This window comes from Paramormyrops kingsleyae, chromosome 3 (assembly GCF_048594095.1).
Source record: "Paramormyrops kingsleyae isolate MSU_618 chromosome 3, PKINGS_0.4, whole genome shotgun sequence".
Classification (NCBI taxonomy): Eukaryota; Metazoa; Chordata; class Actinopteri; order Osteoglossiformes; family Mormyridae; genus Paramormyrops; species Paramormyrops kingsleyae.
The window spans coordinates 4786996-4808146 of NC_132799.1; the positions used below are offsets into that span (position 1 = coordinate 4786996).

The 21151-nt window shown below is 48.8% G+C and overlaps 2 protein-coding genes across 3 annotated transcripts in view; both read left to right on the top strand.

Annotated features, from left to right (window-relative positions):
• The window catches only part of map4k3b (mitogen-activated protein kinase kinase kinase kinase 3b), a 41588-nt gene extending 24227 nt beyond the window's left edge, over positions 1-17361 (top strand). Inside the window, exons 9-33 of the mRNA XM_023796232.2 lie at positions 11-142; positions 222-284; positions 381-462; positions 815-931; positions 2895-2973; positions 3601-3659; positions 4205-4267; positions 7622-7671; positions 8821-8874; positions 9417-9459; positions 9648-9813; positions 10487-10599; positions 10714-10755; positions 10890-10974; positions 11563-11642; positions 11924-11984; positions 12343-12460; positions 12564-12622; positions 12970-13073; positions 13170-13341; positions 14100-14168; positions 14260-14352; positions 14693-14763; positions 14928-14983; positions 15875-17361. Of these exons, the coding sequence (XP_023652000.1) occupies positions 11-142; positions 222-284; positions 381-462; positions 815-931; positions 2895-2973; positions 3601-3659; positions 4205-4267; positions 7622-7671; positions 8821-8874; positions 9417-9459; positions 9648-9813; positions 10487-10599; positions 10714-10755; positions 10890-10974; positions 11563-11642; positions 11924-11984; positions 12343-12460; positions 12564-12622; positions 12970-13073; positions 13170-13341; positions 14100-14168; positions 14260-14352; positions 14693-14763; positions 14928-14983; positions 15875-15962 (2119 nt within the window). The 3' untranslated portion in view covers positions 15963-17361. The remainder of the gene's footprint in view (positions 1-10; positions 143-221; positions 285-380; positions 463-814; positions 932-2894; positions 2974-3600; positions 3660-4204; positions 4268-7621; positions 7672-8820; positions 8875-9416; positions 9460-9647; positions 9814-10486; positions 10600-10713; positions 10756-10889; positions 10975-11562; positions 11643-11923; positions 11985-12342; positions 12461-12563; positions 12623-12969; positions 13074-13169; positions 13342-14099; positions 14169-14259; positions 14353-14692; positions 14764-14927; positions 14984-15874) is intronic.
• Positions 17362-18778: 1417 nt separating this feature from the next.
• LOC111835740 (son of sevenless homolog 1-like) overlaps positions 18779-21151 on the top strand; it is a 36121-nt gene continuing 33748 nt past the window's right edge. For both annotated transcript variants that reach the window (XM_072709461.1, XM_072709462.1), the window contains exon 1: positions 18779-19729. In XM_072709461.1, coding sequence (XP_072565562.1) covers positions 19643-19729 — 87 coding nt within the window. In that variant the 5' untranslated portion in view covers positions 18779-19642. The remainder of the gene's footprint in view (positions 19730-21151) is intronic.

Consider the following 21151-nt stretch of genomic DNA (forward strand, 5'->3'; position numbering starts at 1 on the left):
CTTTAAACAGGATGGCTCCCGAAGTGGCTGCAGTGGAGAGGAAGGGGGGCTACAACCAGCTGTGTGACATCTGGGCGGTGGGCATCACAGCCATCGAGCTGGCGGAGCTGCAGCCGCCCATGTTTGACCTGCACCCCATGAGGTGACCTCTGACCCCAGTGACCCCGTGACACGTGCATTTAATGTGCCAGTTCCTTACCATGAGCCTCTGTAACACACAGGGCCTTGTTCATGATGACAAAAAGCAACTTCCAGCCCCCAAAGCTGAAAGACAAAATGAAGTGGTAAGTAGCGTCAGGCTCGGAATGATGGGCGACTTGTGGCCTCGTCTGAAAAGTTTAAATGCTTTTTTTTTTTCCCAATATTTCAATTTATCGAAGGACAAGCAACTTCCACCATTTTGTTAAACTGTCCCTGACAAAAAACCCAAAGAAGAGGCCCACGGCTGACAAGCTCTTGCAGGTGGGTCACGTTTCATCTCTTTTTAAACACTTTCTGTTTTTATTTTTTTGACTGACAGGCTTGTTTTGGGGGGCGGTGCTTATTCGGCAGGCTATTCCCCGATTGACCGGCATTTCTAGTTGAGGTGTGATTGACAGCTCAGAATAGGCTGACGGTTCTCATTCAGGGCGTGATTGATAGTGTCAGATCGACACTTGGATGGAGGTGTGACTGACAGCTCGTTTGGCCGATGGCTCTGGATTTATTAGCAGCCTTTGATTAGCTGACAGTTCATTAACGGCCATGAGCTGGCTGCGCTGCCCCTCGCCCGGAGGTGGGACTGACCCCCTTGCCCTGCTTCCTCCGTTCCCAGCACCCCTTCGTCTCGCAGCCTCTCAGTCGGACCCTGGCCATCGAGCTACTTGACAAGGCCAACAACCCCGACCACACTGCTGACCCAGACCCGGACGACGACGACGCCGAACCCGAGGTGAGCCGGAATCTCTCACCATTCCTCATCTTCCTGTTCAGATTCCTAGACCAGCTGCGTTTCCGTATGGATCCCATTTCCGGGACAGCCCTCCTGGCCTTTCCTGTGCCTTGTCCTTCCCTGTTCCCTCACTCTCTACCCCAGTTCCAGCTTCCCATCGTTCCCAGTATAAGTTCTGGGATCTGTTTCTCCCCCTCTCTCCCAGGCTATGCTGGGCACATCACTTTGCGTCCTCCCAAAAGGTACCCCTCCCCCACCGGGCATGTGTCTCTGAACTCTGCCTGTTCCGGAATGTTCCCGGCTCTGTACCTAACCGCAGTTTGATTGGGATCCAGGTGACACCCAACAGTGTCCAGTTGTGACATTTTCTGTCTTGGTATCCGGTGATTTTCATTGTTAAATTAACGTTTGCAGGAGTGTTTTGGAAGTTTGTTCCTGACACAGGTTTGTTATGCATGGCATACATATAAAAAAGTCTTCATTTATTTAGGAGAAATTTAACCACCAGTAATTCTCCATATCCGCTGTTTGCTAACACACTGTGTTTGCACAACCTTTTATGAGAGTTCTAAAATTCAGAGTTCTATTTATAAAGTAAATAAATTATTAATTTCCATATTTGACTCTGAATTGTATGGCATTTGGAGAAAAGGCTTAATTGCTGCTTACATTTCATTTGGAATTAAAAAACTGCCCCCCCCCAGCTCCCCCCCCAGGAATTTTTGTGGCTCGAAGCTGATAAAAAATGCATCAGTAACATTTTAAGCCACAAGATTCCTTGCCTTGGGTTTTGTATTGTGCCCCCCCCCCCGCCCCCGTGTGGTGGTCGCCGAGGGTTATGTGGTTGTGTCGGTAAAGCAACATTCAGGTGGAGGCGGGTTGGGAGGGTCCTTGCAGGAATAGAAGCATTGTGCTCCAGCAAAGCATGTCTTGCAGGTGGTGGGGGCCTGGGATGGATCATTGGACTATCTGAAAGCACCGAACCGTAAATGGAATTAATATCCTGTGCAGGGAGACACACGTCGTGCCTCCAGATATTTCAGCCGTAGCTTGAAGAGCAGTTCTGCACATTGTTAGTCATTTAAAAACCTTATTCTTGTTGTCATAAATGTGCCAGGCTGTGATGGTCTGTGACGACGCATTGAGGTCGACTGCTTTTGAGGCGCCGCTGATTTTATCATTAGATAATGCCTGCGTGTCTGATTTGGGTCATTCCGCCCATCCACTGGATCAGTGCCTGGATGACCGTGTGCGTCTCCTCAAGATCAGCCAATGGGCTGCTGGTTTCATCAGTTGACGGCCCCTTTTGGTATATATGCCTCTGACTCCGCCCACAAACAAAAACCAGCACTGATTATTTCGCTTATCGAATCAGTCTAAAACCGATTTTGTGTTCTAAGGTGATATCTAGCCTCTAATTAGCCGCTACACTGCATTCCGGGTGTATCACCGTTCGATCGTTAAGTCAGCAAGCTCTGAAATTCTGCTCTGGGATCAGATGTTGATGTTTGCCTGCCCCGGAGCTGGGTGGGTGTGTCGCTTATCACCTGTGGTGGGGGGTGGGGGGGGGGGGGTTATGCCTGCATGTTTTTTGAGATGCCTTGAAATGCACATGACTTGGATTTACACTCCAAAAAAATGTAGACACTGCTAGTTAATCACCCCCCATTAGAGTTCAGGCTGAGCATTAAAAGCATAGATTGATGTCAAATGTGCAATGATAGCTCTAGTAATTCCTACAAATTATACTGTGACTGAGTCAGTACCTCAGTCTGTGATTATTCCTTGTAGTGGGACAGTTTTGAAAACTTGACCAGCCTCGAATTAGGAGTAAACATAAGAGAGATATTTACACAGAGAAAGAGGTCTTTACACAGATGCGTGTCACTTCCTGCATCCTGTTTGTAAAGACACTTGCGTGATGATGGGCGCGATCCTTCATTGCCACATGTTTTTCTTGCAGCCCCCGGTATCCGTGCCTCTCCGGATACCCTCAGCCAACAGGAGCGCCCGCGACGAAAAGACGCTGTCTGAGATCAACTGTGAGTCCCCCGTCTGCGCATGTGAAGGCGTCACATGGGGGCAGTCTATGGCTCAGTGGGTTACGACGATGTGCCTGTGATCGGGAGGTTGCTGGTTCAAATCCCAATTGCTCTCAGGGATCTAACCCTGCATTGTCAAAAAAGGAATGTATGCGGCTTTTGGGTGAAAGTGTCTGCTCAGTAAATGAGATGTAAACATCAATAAAATGTCAATATAATTCCCGTCACCGATCGGGCTGCGCATTTCTGGCGCAGTCGTCACCGTGCCCCTGTCCTCCCTTTAGTAAGGTCTGACACTGACCGTCAGCACGAGCAGGAGTTTGATTTGATCTCTTACTAGAAAGCAGACTCGGTGTGGTCCATCTTTAACTCTTCATGCGTGGACCAGCTGTCACTGTAAAATATTCTGCAGATGATGTATTAGTTTGGAAAAGTGGGGATTTGGAAAGCGTATCCGGTAGCGGACCCAGGGGAACCAGTATGAGACTTGATACCGATCAAAATGGTCGCACTTGGTTTATGTGGTGTTTATCCTGCGACCCCCCACCACCACCACCACCACCAGTGCCATTGTGAACCATGTGTACGTGTCACCGGCGTGATTAACCCCACCAAATCGTTTTACAGTTGACAAAGTGAAGTTCGACCCCCCCATGAGGAAGGAGACAGAGCCTGACCATAAGCCGGTGAGTGACAGTACTGCCACCCCCCCCTCCCCCCACACCCCCGTCGCAGTGACTGCCCTGACTGTCTGGTTGCTCGTGTCTGGTAGCCTACATCGCCCCCTGCTGTCTGTAGCTTGCACGTCCCCAGCCCAGTTGGCTCGCCGCAGCCCACATGTAACAACACTTGTTAACTAACAAGTTTTCACCGTCTTGTTTGCGTCTGGTAGGTGACTTGAACCTACACAGGTGCGATTAATTTCTAACGGTTCCTACCTTAAGGAGATTTTGCGCTGTGCTGTTTGGCTGTGAGGTACATGCTTAGGTTACAGACCTGCACGTCTCCTGTGTACTTTTTGCCCTGATTTGAAATGCGGTTCTGGCAGTGGATCGTGAAGCAGGTGGCTTTTTGACCAAACAGATCCCTACCTCGGTCTCCATGCATGGCCTCATCCGCACACACGAGCCCCCCCCCCCCCCCAAATACTCCCCATGCCCCTCCCCCAATCCCTCTGCTGTGGGTGTGACAACTTCGAGTTTTTGAATCTCTCGGTCTGTCTGCCAAACAGGCCGACACTGAGGAATTTTTGGACTGTGCTGAGGAACTATACTACACCGCAAGACCGAAACTGGTATTCACGCCTGTCTGATTTTGTCCTCTTTATGCTACTTTTTTTTTTTGTCTGTTTCTCCAGGCATATTTATGTGTCCTCTTTGCTTTTTGGTCGTCCTTTATCCGCTGTCTCATGTCTGTGCTGCTGTCTGTCGCCATATGTCGCACGGCCAACGTCACATGGGCCCCCTCCGTCTGATTGGACGAGACTAGGGACTGTAGGCCTCCATTGGCTGACTTGTGGCCTGTGTGAAACGTGCCAGGGGATTGAAGTCACTCCGTGCCTCTTTCCCGGAGTGAGATCTGGCCCGTTTGGGTGTCTGGTTTGCACAGGAAGCCCTCACAGCAGCAGTACACAGCATGCAACCCCCCCCCTCAGACGGACACTGTGCTCCCTCCCTGGACCTCTGCTGGGTGGGTGGGTGTGTAGGTGACTCCCAAGGACTGGTTCACCAAAAATTGTCTCTTGGGCGGAGAGGGGTCAGGGTAATGCACTTCAGGATGGGGCAATCAGTGGTACAACCCATCCTCCAGAAAGCGTCCTGTCTGTATTTAAGGACGGGACCCTTTCATTGGGAAAACCTGTTCTGTTGCCTTAGTCATTTTCCTCTGACAAGCTGACAAATGCAGACTGATGTTTCACAATTTTAGCTCCCCCCGCTTCTCTTACCCAGTGGGACGTTCCGCAGACTCTGGTACTGCTCTATATTTTGGGTAATGCTTGTTAATGCTGTAAGCCATATTATAACACTGTTTGGAGCTGCTCATATGTGAGTGTAGGGAGGAATAGTGGAGATTTGTAGCCTCTTGTGAGGGATGAAGGCCGAATAGCTATGGCGCTTAAGGGAAACGTCCCACACTCAAGGGCTATTATAGCCTTTCTTTATGGTGGGGGGCATAAGAGGCCATTATTCATACAGAGGGGCCAACCTTCTCGTTAGCCAATGATATGTTTTGAATTGAACGAGTGACAGGGGAGGGGGATCTCTGGGGGCCAATCAGCTTTTGGCTGGAACCAGTGCCCTGGCAACCCCGGCCCGCATGCACCCCTGCCAGTCCTGTCATTGACATGACAGTAAGAGCGGAGAAACCATGAAAATGGAGCCTTCTGTAAGAGAACAACCCCCCCCCCAGCATGAGAAGAGCGTGAAGGCCAGTTTGACGTCACCTCTGGGGGGTAGAGATGATGACCCTGTGACCTGGGGGGGGGGGTAAATTCAATCGACTTGTGATCCTGAGGTGGGAGGGGAACCTGCGTGTCGGAACCTGCGTGTCGGAATCTGCATAAGGGCTGCAGCATCCTTTCAGTGCTGGGATTGTTTGTTTTTCCCTGTTCCATGTAGAGAGAAAAAGTTTGACGCTGTTGTCGAGGGGGATGGTCTGCTATTGTGGCTGCGTTCTCTGTGACTCTGAAGGGTTTTTTTTTATATCGGCTTACAGCGAGCAGGCAAAAGGCACAGTATCGGCCATGTGAGCGCGTTTTCTTGCCGTGGCACTGAAGTCCACTTAGAGGTATTGTGGGTCAGTTTCCATGGAGACCGACAGGATGCAGAGGTCCATTTTAGACCATAACTTGGGCCCATGGGCCATTTCTTTTAGTTGAAGTTTCTCTCTTGGCCTGCAGGGGGCGTGGTTCCCGTTAACTAGTCCGTTTCCCAGTACTGTGCCGCTCATCAATTTTAATAGGTGATGTAAAGCAAGTTCTGTGACCTCTGCCAAAGCCGTCCTTTTTATTGTTGTTTATTTTTTTAACCATCGGCTTGGATTGCAAGCTGCGTCACTCACGGCCACGGCACTTTGGGAGGCTCAGGGGACACCCAGGTGCTGGAATATTCCGGAAGGTTGTCATATGCACTTCCCTGCGACCTGGGTATTACCTCTCCTAACAAGCCAGATCACTTAATCGTTGCAGGGAGGCAGAACACTGAATCCAAGCGTCCGTTAATTAGCGCTGGCGGTTACACAGTGGGAGCAGAGGAATAATGTAGTAACGGTGGCAGCTGTAATTAAAATATTGTGTTAAAATTCATGGATGTTGCTTTCCTGTCTTCCTGTGTGCGCCATTAAAGTCTGTTTCCCCCGGGTAGGCCTCACAGAAAAGCAGAAAACCAAGGTTGAGTTGTTAAAACTGACAGTTAAATTGCAGCCGACAGGTTAAAATTCTCTTCTTTCAACTTCAGCTGCCTGATGTTTAAAGTCGTTGACCTGGAACCAGGAGGTTGTTGGTTCCCGTCCCACATAGGAGAAATTGCTGTTGAGCAAAGCACTTGATTGGAATCAATCCAGTAAACAACTCCGTGAAATGGAGAACACTATGTTTCTGGGGTGATTAAAATGGAGATAAAATGTTAATGACGATATGAATTTATCTAATGTATTTTGTCACTCCTTTGACTAATCCAGTTACTCTGGCTTATCAGTGAGGTGTGTGTCACTGTTTGTGTGTGTGGATGTGTATAACTTCATTTCACTGAAAAACAAAACATTTGTGCTGTTTTTAAATGCTAACAGGGCAGTCAGGATGAATGAATGGGGTTGTCCCATAAAATGCCTGTTTATTAAAAGTAATTTTCAGGGGTTTTAATTCTCAGTCTGCTCCATATCGATCCGCCCCCTCCCCTCCATGGCTTCTGCCTTTAGCTAAATTCAGTCTTGGCAAATTTTAGGACCGATAGTGTCAGGTTTCACTCGAACAAGAGGAGATGTGGGCCAATAAGCAGGACGGCGTCACATGCTGGACGTGGACGTGGTCGTGTGATTTGTGAGCTCCTTACATCGTCTGATTAAAGATGCTCTGGTTTGCGATGGACCTTTTTGTGTCTTTGGGTTCTAACAGCAGAGTATTAATCAGCGTAATTATAGGCACAATCAGGAATAATTGCATAACAGAGATCTAGACTGGCGTCAGAGTGCACATTGGTTTCTTGTAACAGCTCCCGGTGCCTCTGAGCAAACTCGCCTGGTGCTTATTAGAGTCGAACTCGGTGTAGCTAGTTAGTTAATTGGCTTCTATTAATAATTGCAGTGTGTTACTCATTTTGCTGCCAAGCAAACAATTTTTTCCATCAGCAATCATTGTGATTCTTTTATATTTTAATTCTCACCCCCTTTAATGGTTACAGACCTTCCCGCTGCATTAATATCATCGCTGCTGAATGTGAATTCATTTTAGTTTACTGCTTGCCTAACCCCCCTTTGAGCTCCCTGGTTCATTTCACACCCAGTTGCCAGTTAACGAGTTTGATTTGACAATTAATGATACCTAAATTAATTCCCATCCTAACGAGCGTTGACCTGTATTGTGGTACGTGACACTGGAGACGCAGGGTGAATGTGACGCGCACGCTGACGTCTTCACGTTTGCTCTTCCTAGGTCGGCTACGAAGTCGGGTCCCCAGGCGGCCGTTCCCTGGGTGGCAACAAGTAAGTAAATTCGCCTGCCGCCCAATCGCCGCGTGGCCTTCTATAGCCCCCCCTGATTGATGAGGTTGTCACAGAGATTGCCGACTCGCGTGATGGTCTCTGGGGTGACGGGCAGCTCGGGTTTCATTGGCCATTTTTGTGGGGAGGGCGGGTCTTAGTGGATTGTCGTGAGCACGCTCAGTGCATCCCGGTGCCCCGGCCCTGCCTCGGGAGGTCTGGCACTAGCAGGCCGAAACACACAGGTAAAACACACAAGCTATCACTCCTGCAAGCTCAGCCTTCACCCAGGAGCGCTGGAGCTCTCCAGGGAGTGGGCGGCTTCTCCACTACATCGCCTCCTGTGGGCTGTGCCAATGTACCCCCCCCCCCCCCCAAATCATCACACCCCATCATAACCCACAGCTTCAAGCCATAATGGGGTTTATTGCACCAAGGCTGCCCTGAATCCCTGCTGTCCTTCTCATGGTCATGTTGTTTATTGACTCCGAAGGGCTCAGCATTAGTGACAATCGACTGCCGAGAATGAAGTATGACTATTGCGTTTCCGATCTGTTTAAGAGCGGCTGCAGCGTGTCGCGGTGAAGCCTACGGCTCCCTCAGTGTGTGCTTTTAGCGGGACCCGTCGTGTTCAGTACCATGCGCTCATGGGAGTTTTACCTACGTAAAAATGTTCTGAGGGCAGAACGAAAAATGATTGGTTCAGAGAGACAAGACATCCGATTGGTTGGTCCCACCTCCTCTAGTTGCTTGGACCCACCTACTCTGTATCTGGATGGTTAACTCTCTGAACCCATCATTTTTCTTTTCTGCCCTCAGAACATTTCTGTATAAGTAAAACTCCCATGAGTGTATTACGCAGACGTGCCTTTAGCTGCCCTTGTGCTGACCCCTGTCTTTGCGGCCTGAGAGCTGCAGCACTTAGGCAGAGAGCCCCCATACCCCCATCACATTTTGATGAACCCCCAGTGATGTTTTCCCTCCTCTGCTCCTCCCCCGAGGGCCAATTAGCTCGGCCTGCTGCCGCCGGTTCAGCCCGTGCGTTATTACATCGCACCGATGCCCTGAGGGCAGAACTTTAGCTTCAAACAAAGGGGTTTTTGTTTCCGCGCTGGCAGAAGCCGCTGAGCTGTGCCACCTTCATCTCCTCAGGGGAAATGAGGCTCCTGTAGAGGAGGATGATGGTGGCGATGATGAACCTCGACAGTAAGTTCTTTCCCGTTCACTTGTCCGTACAGTTGTAGGAGAGGAATGTGGAGGGAGTGAATACCCAGAGGAAGACATTCCCAAATTCATCCATGTCTATCTGCATGCCTCCTCCACGCTCCAGCACACTGCTTCATGCCTACTCTGTGTTGGTCTTTTTATGCTGCACATTCCGTGCTCCCCTCCCAGCAGGTGCTGATTGACTGTCGCCAATCCGTGACCTCTGACTTTTCCTCCCAAGTGCATGTTTGCATTTCTCCTTCAATGGCTCAGTCTGCTCCCATAACCCCTCCCTAGCTAAAACTGGCCTGAGAGGTGCAAAAAGAACCCCCCCCGCCCCCAGCTTTGGCAGACTGAGCGCACGCCTCGTGCTGGTGGCATGGCTGCGGTTGTGGGTTCGAGGGCGTCACGGTCACGGTTGTGGTCACCGGTATGAGCAGGTGCCCAGCGTCGGGGGGTGATGGTGTCAGTTGAGCCCGGTCGGGTGTTCGCAGTCACATCTGGCTAATGTGATCCTTTTCTTCTCGCTCCAATTCCTCCAGCTCCACCATGAGACCCAAAGTACCCCCTCCACTGCCCCCCAAGGTAAGACTGAGGAAGGCCGTCTGACAGACTCTGGTCCGGTTTGGTTCTGGCGTCGGACGATTGCTGCATTTATCTTTACGCTAAACGGTGTTGTACCTTCTTACCTATGGACACATAACAAATATTGCATAGCGAGTGTTAAATGTGGTCTTTCTTTTCTGGTTTATTTGTCATGTGTTAACATGCAGCCCAAGTCTATCCTCACGGCCCAGGACAGCCTGTCCGGGGAAGACGAGGGCGGCCACGAGACCATCAAGCGCTGCCCGGACTCCGAGAGTCCCACGCGTCCCGTTTCCAACGTGCCCCCACGGCCGCCGCCCCCACGGCTCCCCTCGCAGAAGCGGGGCAGCCTGGGTAAGCTTGGGGGGGGAGAGGGGATCTGGTACCTTTAGGGCAGTGTTTCCCATTCCGGTTTCGCGGGGACCCGCAGACAGTCTGCGTTTCTGCTCCCTCCGGTAGGGAGCTGGGAGGGAGCAAAAACGCAGACTGTCTGTGGGTCCCCGCGGACCGCATTGGGAAACTGGTTTAGGGAATCACTACTTGGTGTGAATGAGCAGGATGAGTCAACCCGCTGGGGTCCTGCCCAGTCCATCTGGCTCCGCCCCCATAAATAGACACTCACTTCCACCACCATAGCCCAGCTCTTGATATTGGCCTGTTTTTCTAGTTCTCTGCTGTAACACTGTGTAACATGCGAGTTCCTAACTCCTCCCCTTAGCATACAAACCCCACCTCTAATATCATAACCAGACCTTGGCTTCCTGCCACTATTCTTTTATTAATTTTTTACAATGAATCATTGAATTTTCCGAACTCTTGTTTGCACATTACTATGTTATCTCTCTTTTGAAGGCAGATGTAGTTCATTATCTCCGCGTTTGCTTTCTGTTCCTGTAGTTTCATATGCGATTTATTTTCTACTTTAAATGTCAATGCCAGCAATACAAAAAAACCGGGGGGGGGTCCACAGGGGGTCCAGAGACACAGTGAGTAAAGTCAGGCCTGAGAGCAGCTTTTTTCTCCACAGGTAACGGGGTTAGTGCGTCTTCAGCTAACGGAGAACAGGGGAGCAGCAGGGAGGGAAAGCAGTCCACACTGCCCCCTACTGCCCCGTTGCGGAGAGACAAGAAGGACATTCCGGTATTGTGGGCAGGCGGCTCAGTGTGGGAGTTTCTCTCTCAGTATTTGTAACTGTTAGCAGATATCCTCGCTGTCTTGGATCGTGCTACAGTAATTTTCTGTTTTACTTCACAGAGGCCCATAAGTAATGGTCTACCGCCAACTCCAAAGGTCCATGTGAGTATGATTAAACAGACGGCGGTCAATCCCAGAGGCCTCTTTACTAGTAGATGTTATTAGAAATCTTAACCATAGAAGGTTGGTGGCCAGTCTTTGAAAGAATGTTTCCTCACTTCCTGTTTCCACTCCAGATGGGTGCTTGTTTCTCAAAGGTCTTCAACGGCTGCCCGTTGAAAATCCACTGTGCCACGTCCTGGATAAATCCTGACACACGAGGTGGGTTCTTGGGGAATCCAGCTCTTCATGTAGGGGGTGTCAATAAGCACAAATAATTATGGCACGGCTGTCGGACATGCAGCCAGCTTCTTTTTTGGCTGGACCGTTGATCAACGCAAGCTGACTTTGATAAATGTGCCATAAATTCTAAAAAATGGCCCCTGGGGCTGAACGCATGTTCTTTAAAATTTTTTTCATCTTAAGGAACATTTCCCTGAGCCTTTCAAAGGTTGGGATTATAAGGGTATAAATATATGCAGAACATACGGAGGGGGAGCTGATAGGCAAGGAGCCAAACTTGGAGAGCATCAGTAAGGCCACAGGGCTAATTTCCTGGCGCAGTTCGGTTAAAATCTCTGCCAGACGTAGAGATGCCAGCTCCCAGTGGACCTATCATACTGGTATTGGATAGTGTCCTCGTCTTTGATGTTAATTTCTGGCAGAGCTGCCTAATTAGACGTTTTCTCATTATTTTGTTATTGTGAATATCTGAATAAAGAAGCTTTTCATACTTTTGTTTTTTTTTTGGGACGTTTTGCTTTAGTGCCAATCTGTTCCACTGCGGACTGACATATCGCTGTTTTGCAGACCAGTTTTTGTTGTTTGGTGCCGAAGAAGGCATTTACAACCTGAACCTGAACGAGCTCCATGAGACCTCCATGGAGCAGGTGAGTCCCGGGGGAGTGTTTTGGCATGTGGGGCAGGTTGTGGGTTCGATGCCTGACTTTGGCGCCGCCTGTGTATTGAGTGAGCGCTCTGGGTGTTGCGGTTCCCTCCCACAATGCAAAATCATGCCAGTCAGGTGAACCATTTTGGCTGTAGCTGTTTTTTATTTACATGTGTGTGCGTAAGCAGGCTCTGACAGCAGACCGATGGTCATTAATCTCCCTCGCTGTGGTACAGCTATGACATGCTAACTCATTTGCATGTGCACGCGTGTGCCCTTCAGCTCTTCTCACGGAGATGTACGTGGCTCTACGTCATGAACAACATCCTGGTCTCCATATCTGGTACGTATGAGATGCGCCGATTTTCGATTCTTGGAGCAGCTGATTACTGGAGGATCCCAGGGCAGGATGTTGCTGACCTTTGTTACAGTCCCTGCTAGGGAGAGACACCAGGCACTGGGGGGAGGGTCCCATAGCAATACAAGAAATTCAGCCCCCCCCCCCCCCTTAATGTATACAGAAACATGGGGAGGAGGGAAAGGGAAGGCGGAGTCAGAGGTCAATCACACTGTGGCAGAGATCAGGGCAAAAGCTGAAGTCCACCTTTAGTTGTTCCGAAAAGGTCCACAGCACAAACAGTTCAGTGCAGGATTTCCCAGCTCGGCCTGGATGGTAAGATCTCTGCCCTCCTGCCTTTCAGGTAAAGCATCCCAGATCTACTGCCACAACCTGGTTGGCCTCTTTGAACACGCCCGTCAGATGCAGAAGCTGCCCGTCGCCATTCCCACGCACAAGCTGCCCGACAAAATGATCCCCAGGTAAACAGTGTGGAAAATAAAGAACTTATTTCAAAATACAGCTAATGCACAGTGCCCTTGATCTGGATTCCCATAGACGTTTTCGCTCTCTGAATGTTTCCAGGAAATTTGCCGTGTCCAGCAAGATTCCCGACACGAAGGGATGTCAGAAGTGCTGCATAGGTGAGCATCAGCCGCGCTCTGTGATCGTTGTTTGTTTGTTGGGTGGTGCGTAGTGTAATGGTTAGGAACAGGAACCCGTTGTTTCAGTTGAGGTGTCTCAAGCACCCCTGCTGTTGAGCCCCTGCTATTACACCCTGGTGTATAAATGGTTGGAAGCTTTGCACAGAAGCTTTGGTCAAATTTTAGATCAGCTAACCAGACTCCACCAGGCATGATGATTGAAGGGAACTTCCTCAAATCAAGTGTCTTGCTGGCAAGAAGCCACGCCCCTCTCTGAGACTTTAGGTGGAAATGTGAGCCTGTTATCTCTCTCTTTCTCTCTTTGTTCCACCCCCTTGTCTCTGGAGTGAGGAACCCATACACGGGCCACAAGTACCTCTGTGGAGCCTTCCATTATGGGGCTGTCCTACTGGAGTGGGTGGAGTCTATGCAGAGGTTCATGCTAATCAAGGTAAGCCTTGATTTACCACCATCTAGGTCACATGACATCATCTGCTGGGCTTTGGTGTCTTGGGGTCCTGACATCCCCGTTCCGTCTCATGGGCAGATCATCGACTTCCCACTACCCTGCCCCCTGGAGGTGTTTGAGATGCTGGTGGTCCCCGAGCATCAGTACCCGCTGGTCTGCATGGCTGTCAGCAAGGGCGCCGAGCAGGGTCAGGTGGTGAACTTCCATACCCTGAACCCTAACTCCACGTCGTCCTGGTTCACCATGGTCGGTAGGTGGGAGGAGAGAAGTACGCTGGGCCTCGTGTCTGACCATGAGGAATCGCGAGCTGAATCCACCGTGTTCAGCCTGTGGCTGGGAGATGCAGCATTTTACACTAATGTGTCCTCTGGGTAGCACTCATTCACCAGCCCCCTTAGCACTGTGCATGCATGGAAGAATGCTGCAGTTAATGTCTTTCAAATGGCTTTTGTGTTGCTCTCTGGGTCAGGAAGCTTATGATTACATTCATTATTTACTGTCTGTTCACCCACCTGTCTCTCTGTCTGTCTCTCACTGCACGCCCACCTGTCTCTTTCTGTCTCTCACTGCACGCCAACCTGTCTCTGTCTGTCTCTCACTGCACGCCCACCTGTCTCTGTCTGTCTCTCACTGCACGCCCACCTGTCTCTTTCTGTCTCTCACTGCACGCCCACCTGTCTCTGTCTGTCTCTCACTGCACGCCCACCTGTCTCTTTCTGTCTCTCACTGCACGCCCACCTGTCTCTTTCTGTCTCTCACTGTGCACGCCCACCTGTCTGACTGATTCTCACTGCCTGCCCACCTGTCTCTGTCTGTCTCTCACTGCCTGCCCACCTGTCTGACTGACATGCCATCCATCCACCCATCTGACTCTAGCTATGTCTATCATGCCCAATCTGACATTGTCAGTGTGATCGTCTGCCTGTTCGTATCTGTTGCTCTGTGTTTGATTTGATACTTAATTCAACCTGATCTGGTCCATGTCTGTCTGTCTCTCTGTGCCCTCAGATGCCCCGCAGTCCTGCGTGATCCACATCACCCAACTGGAGAGGGACACCATTTTAGTCTGCCAAGACCGTAAGTCTCTCCGCTCACTTCTCCCCTTCACAGCCTACCGGCCTAATTGGCTGCAGGCCCCTTACTGATGCAGTGACACCTCTGATCCCAGGCTGCATAAAAATCGTGAACCTGCACGGGAAGCTCAAATCCAGCAAGAAGCTGTCGGCGGAGCTGACGTTCAACTTCCAGATCGAAGCCATAGGTGAGTTTTCCCCCCCGAACTCCATGCATATCAGCTGATCTTGTGTGTGCTGGGCTGCTTTCCCTGCTATTGGTAAAGATACGATAAAGATACTGTTATATAAACTTACGTGTTCATCCCTGAGTGTAATTCGCACCCCAGTGATGTCACGATGATGAATATTTCTGTTCTATTTCTGTAATTACTGACGAGCCATCGCCTCCCCGCATCGGGGGAATCTTGGGTGTGTGATCGTGCGGTTGCAGCTTCCTTTATTAAGTGGGCGTTTCACATTATTGGGGGCATGTGTTTGGTCAGATGTGCCTGTTTCATGTGAGAACTACCCCCCGCCCCCCCACAGTGTGCCTCCAGGACAGTGTGTTGGCATTCTGGAAGCATGGAATGCAAGGGCGGAGCTTCAAGTCTAGTGAGGTGAGTGTTGGGCCGAGTGGGACCCCAGGGGGGGTGGGGGAGGGTTTGTTAGTCTGCATTTCTGCGCCATGCATTTTGCTTGAAAGACAACTGGGGGGGGGGGGGACCTGAACTCATGCTGCTTACGGACCAGAGTTCTTCTGGGTTTTTTGTTTATGTGCCAGATCACGCAAGAGATATGCGATAATACGAGGATCTTCAGGCTCCTGGGGGCTGACAGGTGAGTGGAGGGGTAATTACACGCTACAGCAGGCAACCCACTCTTTACACGGATCCTTTTATTTGGCTCATGCGCCGTGTGCGAATAAAGCAGGAGACTGCTGCTTTTGTAAGGGAGAAACAACAGTGATGTTTTATTTTGCAATAAAGCACAGATACCACGTATCCCATCTTCCTCCTGCGTCCCAAAAACAGGTAGAGAGTGATGTTTGGGTCTAGCATGCAGGATCAGATATTTATCATATATCTCTTGTTGTCCTTAGCTGAGAACATAGCGTTTTAGCTACACAAAGGAGTGCCAAGACTTGTACTGGGCTGCCCCTGTTGTCTTGCCAGACAGCTGGAAGTTTTTTTTTTTTGCTTTGATAATCCTTCACGCCTCAATTTTGTCTGTCAAATTCTGCTATTATGTCTAGCTTACTGCTGCGCTCTAGTGGCTGTGTCTTGGAACTGCACAAAGTTTAAAATTCAGGTGTGGTTCATGTTATTCTGTGGTTTTTAATTCCTTAGCTTTGAATACTCTTGGTTTATGAGAGGTATTTAACTTGGCACCTTCCCCATGTTGTGTGCAGCTGCTTGTTTGAGCAGGGCAGGGGGATTAAGGTTAGGAATTTGATGCTTTGGGAAGAAAAGGTGGACAACAGAATATTGTGCTGGACCAGATCAGTGATGTGATGTGTGTCGTCTAGGTTTGCATCTTGTTCCTTAATCATTTCAGTAGATTTACTGAAACTTTAAATCCCTTATTCATTTATTAATTATTGCCACTAAATTAGGGCCATTCATTTGTCAGTAAAACATTATATATTTATGGGTTTCACACTGTTGATTTAGGGTTTCTTGCTCCGAGCAAAGGGGTATTTTAAACATGCATGTTGTTTCCTTCCCGCAGGGTGGTGGTCCTTGAGAGCAGGCCAACAGACAACCCCACCGCCCACAGTAACCTCTACATCCTAGCAGGTCACGAGAACAGTTACTAACGTACAATGCATTGTGGGATTGGAGTACAGAAAGATTGCCACTCTGTATGGGAGGACGTATGGACAGATGAACAGACGCTGGCATGCATGAATGGGGACACTGACGCCTGCCTTCCTTCATTTTCAGTTTTACTTAAGTGGCATGAAACACAGATACAATGGACTTATTTGTATGAATGCGAGTGTTGCCACCAATATTGGTATATACCACCACACAAGTGCTTAACTGATATTTAATTGTTGTAAATATACACCTATTTTTTTTTTTTTTGGAGGAAGCAACCTTATCTGATTTTGAAATTTTAAGTCAGGCAATGTAGATACTGGTGCAAAATGTGTTGTACAAGTGACCAGACTGTACAGGTGTAAAGGTTTTGTTTCACGATGCAGGTTAACTGGGGTACTGCTTTTTAAAGGGGGTTTTCTCTGTAGGTCACACAAAGAGGCACTTTACAGTTTTATAGCAGTTGTTTTGAGTAGTCCACTCCCAATAATGAACTTTTTTCCTAGTTCTGTTATTTGCTCATTTTTAATATAAACTGAATTTTTTCTATACTTTCAAAAATAAGCCATTGCCCGTTTGTCTTATTAATTCTGGCATACACTGATGTTAAAATTTGCACAAAAATATCAAAGGATTTTGAAAGATGTGATTTGTGTATATACCCATGTGTACACTCGTGCGTTTGGGTATATGCAAGTGAACAAACCCACCGATCTACATACATGCAGTATTTATGTGCTGACATGCGGAGACAGCAAAGATGCATTTAAATATCACTTGGATTTCAAAGTGAACAGCAACTGCCGTAGTAAGTCTGTCCTCTTGAACTTTAACTCCGGCTAGTATTTTGGCTAGTGTCATTGTCGAATAATTTTAATTTGTCTTAATTATAATGAATTTCTGTTTTTATTTTATGGTTCTCTCAGAAGCATTTTAGTCTGAGCAATTGCCTTTAAAATACTCCTGAAATGGAACATTCCTTTTTGGTTCTGTAGCCTTAAGGTTTTATGTTTTATTTTTTAAGTTATGCCAAAACGTGTCTTTCAGTTATGGCCAAAATGAGTTAGGTGTGCGTACCTCATCCATCTTACTTCTAACACATGGTGACTATGGGATGTTGGTGGCAGATACAAACTTATATCCTACTTCATAGTAGTCAACAGAACACTATAAAATCACCTAGCTTGGATTCATTTCCAGAACTAAAATGGGGGTTATGATTTTACATAACTAGACTTTTTTTTTCTCCATCCTGTTGTAGCATTAATATTTTAATATTCCAATGCTCTGTGTACATACTGTAAAATAAAATTGGTCCATTTTAAATACTGTATAATGGCCTATATTTTTGTTTGAAATGTATAATGGACTTATTAAACATGTTAACACATTAAACGGAAGAGCTTTATTTTAAGGGGGAACTTTATCTGATATTAATGAATGGGTATGCTTTATTTTCAGGTTTTGCCTGTGTGTTAACAGCATTGGTTATTCGTAGCCAAAGCATTATTATTTGATCTGAGGAACGGCCCTTACATAAAAGGTTTTTCCTTAGCTTGCAACATGATGGAATTTAAAGTATAAAATTAGTAATTGGTTCTAAATGATATATTTAAGTTAATTATATTTAAACTGGTTAAAAGAGTTTTTTCAGACCCAGAGAGGGAGTCGCCATCTTGAATTTGTCACTTGGCCCAGTATTTAACCGGAGGTTCTCTTTACAATGACTCTATGGGTGATCTTCCACTTCTAAGCTAGGCCCTTCCTCGTCTGCTCAGAGGTTGTTTGGAAGCATGCTGATATGGCTTTACACCCCCTACCCCAGCAGCCTGGAAGTTAATGGAATAAAAAACACAAAATGCTCTTTTGGTCTGCTTTTGATCTGATGTCAGCTCAAGATTTTCTGAGGCCTTACTGCTTGTCGGCTGTGGCCAGCAGGGGGCAGTGTAGAATATATGGGTCTTTGGGTTAGGCGTTATACCGACGAAAACTTTGTGTGACCTAAATTTCGATATCCTCTCGTTACTACCACTAGGCTTCTGTCAAACTGTCAAAGACGAATTATTCTATGCGAAGTATTAAACACAATGACCCAATGCCCCTTGTGCCTTCCATTCTCAAGGTGCGCAGCCACATTTCGCCTGTTCATAGCTTATTACCTGTCACTTAACCGACTATTTTTATCTTAAGCGACTTACAATTTGGCTCATTAACGTGGTTTGATATGTACTAGAGCGATTCAAATTAGGTACTTAATGCACTCAATTGTATACGTATAACAGCAGTATAATCACTGCAGGAGTTTAAACTGGCCACCTTGAAGAATGTCAGTTACAAAGTAGATGTCACATTAAACGCTTGAGACGATTCCACATTTAGAATATTACTGGTCTAATAATTTGGACGATTCTGGGAGCCAATCCAAGAAGTCTGCGATGCAAATGCTGTTCTGGGATTTGGACAACAGATCGAGTACTGTCATCCTCAGCTGTACGAAAGGCAGTCTGCTAACCAACTGGTTTAACTGGCTTGCCGCCCGTGTTCCCCACGCCTCTGGTGGGGTTGCTCCTGGGTGGAATTTCGTTCCTGTTTGATTGCACCAGCATCTGCTAATCACGTCTGCGACCCTTAGCGTCTCACTCCTCTAGGGGTGGAGCTTTAAAACGGGGTCGATCAACTACAGAGCGAACCACTGTTCTAGGATCTGTTTGTACTGTCAATCCGGAGACGTTTCCGCAGCTGTATAGAACAAAAACTGATCCAGGATCGACCAGCCCCGCGCAGCAGCGCGATAGAACAAGCGTTGCGCTTGCGCAGTTTTCCCCCCAGTGGCATCCGAACCTATACACTCTTCCAAATTTACCTCCTTGGCTAAAACCTTTCGAAGTGGTGCCGTATTCCCCTCCTCCCCCATAAAACAGCAGACTCGCAGACAAAAAAAATCTGATTATGAGAGTTCCCACGTTAAATTCATGGAGGATAAAAAACGTGAGATCTCCCCTCGGTCTCCTGCCCCGGAGAAGATTCGGTGAAGATGAGTCGCTACGTTCAGAGGGGGTTTCCCCCCCAAAGCGAGGGGGGAATTGCTTGAAATAGCCGATCTGAGAGGAAGAACCGGACTCCCAGTGGTTCGCCGGTGACATATTCGACCTAATCCTGGTTGAATTTTGCAAATCGGCGGTGCCAGTGCCTAGCCAGCCCACGGGACAGCGCTAAGCCCTGATTCAGCATGGGATCGATTTCCTCTGTTGGTGTTTATTAGCTGGGCACCAGGTAACATTTACTACTAAGTAACCGAGCGGCCCAGAATCGGCGCGCACACTTTGATCTGGCGTCCAAGGCGGAACCCGCAGCTGGCCGACTAGCCGGTTAGCTCAGCTCACGGACTCATGCGGACTTAAATGGGGAGGAAGCGGCAGCCCCGGGGTCGAAACGCGACGTCGGTCCACGGATCGCGCCGGAGCTCGGATGCGTGAAGCTCTGTTGTCTCGGCACTCAGTTTGAGCCGCGGGACTGTGGCCGTTGTTTTGCTTTTCTTTTTCTTTTTCTTTTTTGCACAACGACGCCGGTGATCCGCCAGCTGTTTTATGTAAACTTGGCTGCCGGGGAGGGAAAGAGCGGACAGGCTCGTGCGGCTCGACTCGCGCTCGACCGCGGCAGCGCGTGCAGCGGAGCCATGCAAGCGCCACAGCTGCAGTACGACTTCTTCAGCGAGGAGAACTCCCCGAAATGGCGGGGGCTGCTGCTTCCGTCCCTGAACAAGGTAACAGGGAGCAGGGAGGGGGCGGGGTGTGGTGGCGGGACATAGTCACGCAGACCCTCCGGTCAGGATGACAGCGAGGTGGGATGCGTTGTTTTGTGTGTCGATATAAGCATTTGGGCTTGGGAACGAAGGGGTGTCGTGACGTGTTGTCTGCTGCACGGTGCTGGCTGAATCACTTATTATTCTGTCCATTAACTTCTTCTCAGCGTGTTTAGCATTGTGTGTCCCCCCCGGGTACTGACCCCCGCAGGCTGGTCGTTGCTGCGAGGGGGGCGTGTTGTCCTCTCACGGCTGAAGTGCGGGGAACCGCAGTGCGTTTTGCCAGGAATTAAAAGGGCGTGTATTAGCGCCAGGTATGTCACCTAATTTGTATTTGGGGAGGGGAGCGCTGGGGGGTGCTGTGAAACATTTCAAAAGGCAGTCAGTTAAGGCTAAGTTTTCTTTATCAGTAGTTATAGTCGAACCGCACACGGCACAAGCTGCCTGCCTGGTACTACCCTGGTACGGTCTTCGTCGGCAGCCGATGGCCCGATGTCTTGAAGTCCTTAGCAGCTTTGTTCTGTGTCTTGGCCTTTTTACATCAGCTGTGAATTTCACTGTGTCGAGAGCGGTGCGGAGAAACCACAAGTGCTCGTGCTCGCGCTGGCACTTGTGCTGCGCGCAGGGCACTAGGGGCGGGGCCTCAGGAGCGGGAGATGACGCAGGCAGCACCGCATGTACGTGGCGGGAATCGGACCCCGGTCACTTCGAGTGACCGTGACTGTAGGGCTTAAGCTGAGTGTGATTTCTAAATCAGAATTTTAAGAGTTGTGCAGCCAGGCATATTTTGTCATGTTGTGTTTATTTACCCATTTGCCTAAAATCTGCGTGCATATATACTGACCCATCTGATTCTGAATCTTTGATTTTACAGAGGTATTGACCCAAGTTTGTTGCACAGCATAAAGAATTGCCCAGTCGTGCAGGGTGTGTCCCCGCGTGGCCATCAGGTTCTGTTCACTTCTCCACTGTGGCCTCAGCCTGTTCTGCCTGTAACTGGCTCTCTCCAGCGCTGGCTGAACCCTTTCCAGTAAATGACATGAGCATGAGAGCCATGCTGACCGTGTGCTTCTGTTACAGGCCTCACTGCAGAAAGGCTTTTTCTATTTGCATATGAATCGTGGATCGTCTTGTTCAAGTCTGTGTCTTCTGCCATAGTGCTGGCCAAATCTCCGGGGCTGGAATTCAGGTTTTCTTGGGAAGGCAGCCCTGGTTTCATGAGCATGTCTTTTGCTTGCAAGATAAATGCACTCTCGCAGTGCTAGTGCCATTAGGTACTACTTGCATGCATGCATGCATGCCCACCCCCAAAGAAAAAAACAAAAAACGTTAGCTCCACCCTTGTCTTATACCACTTCCCTACAGTGGGTAGTTTTGAACGTC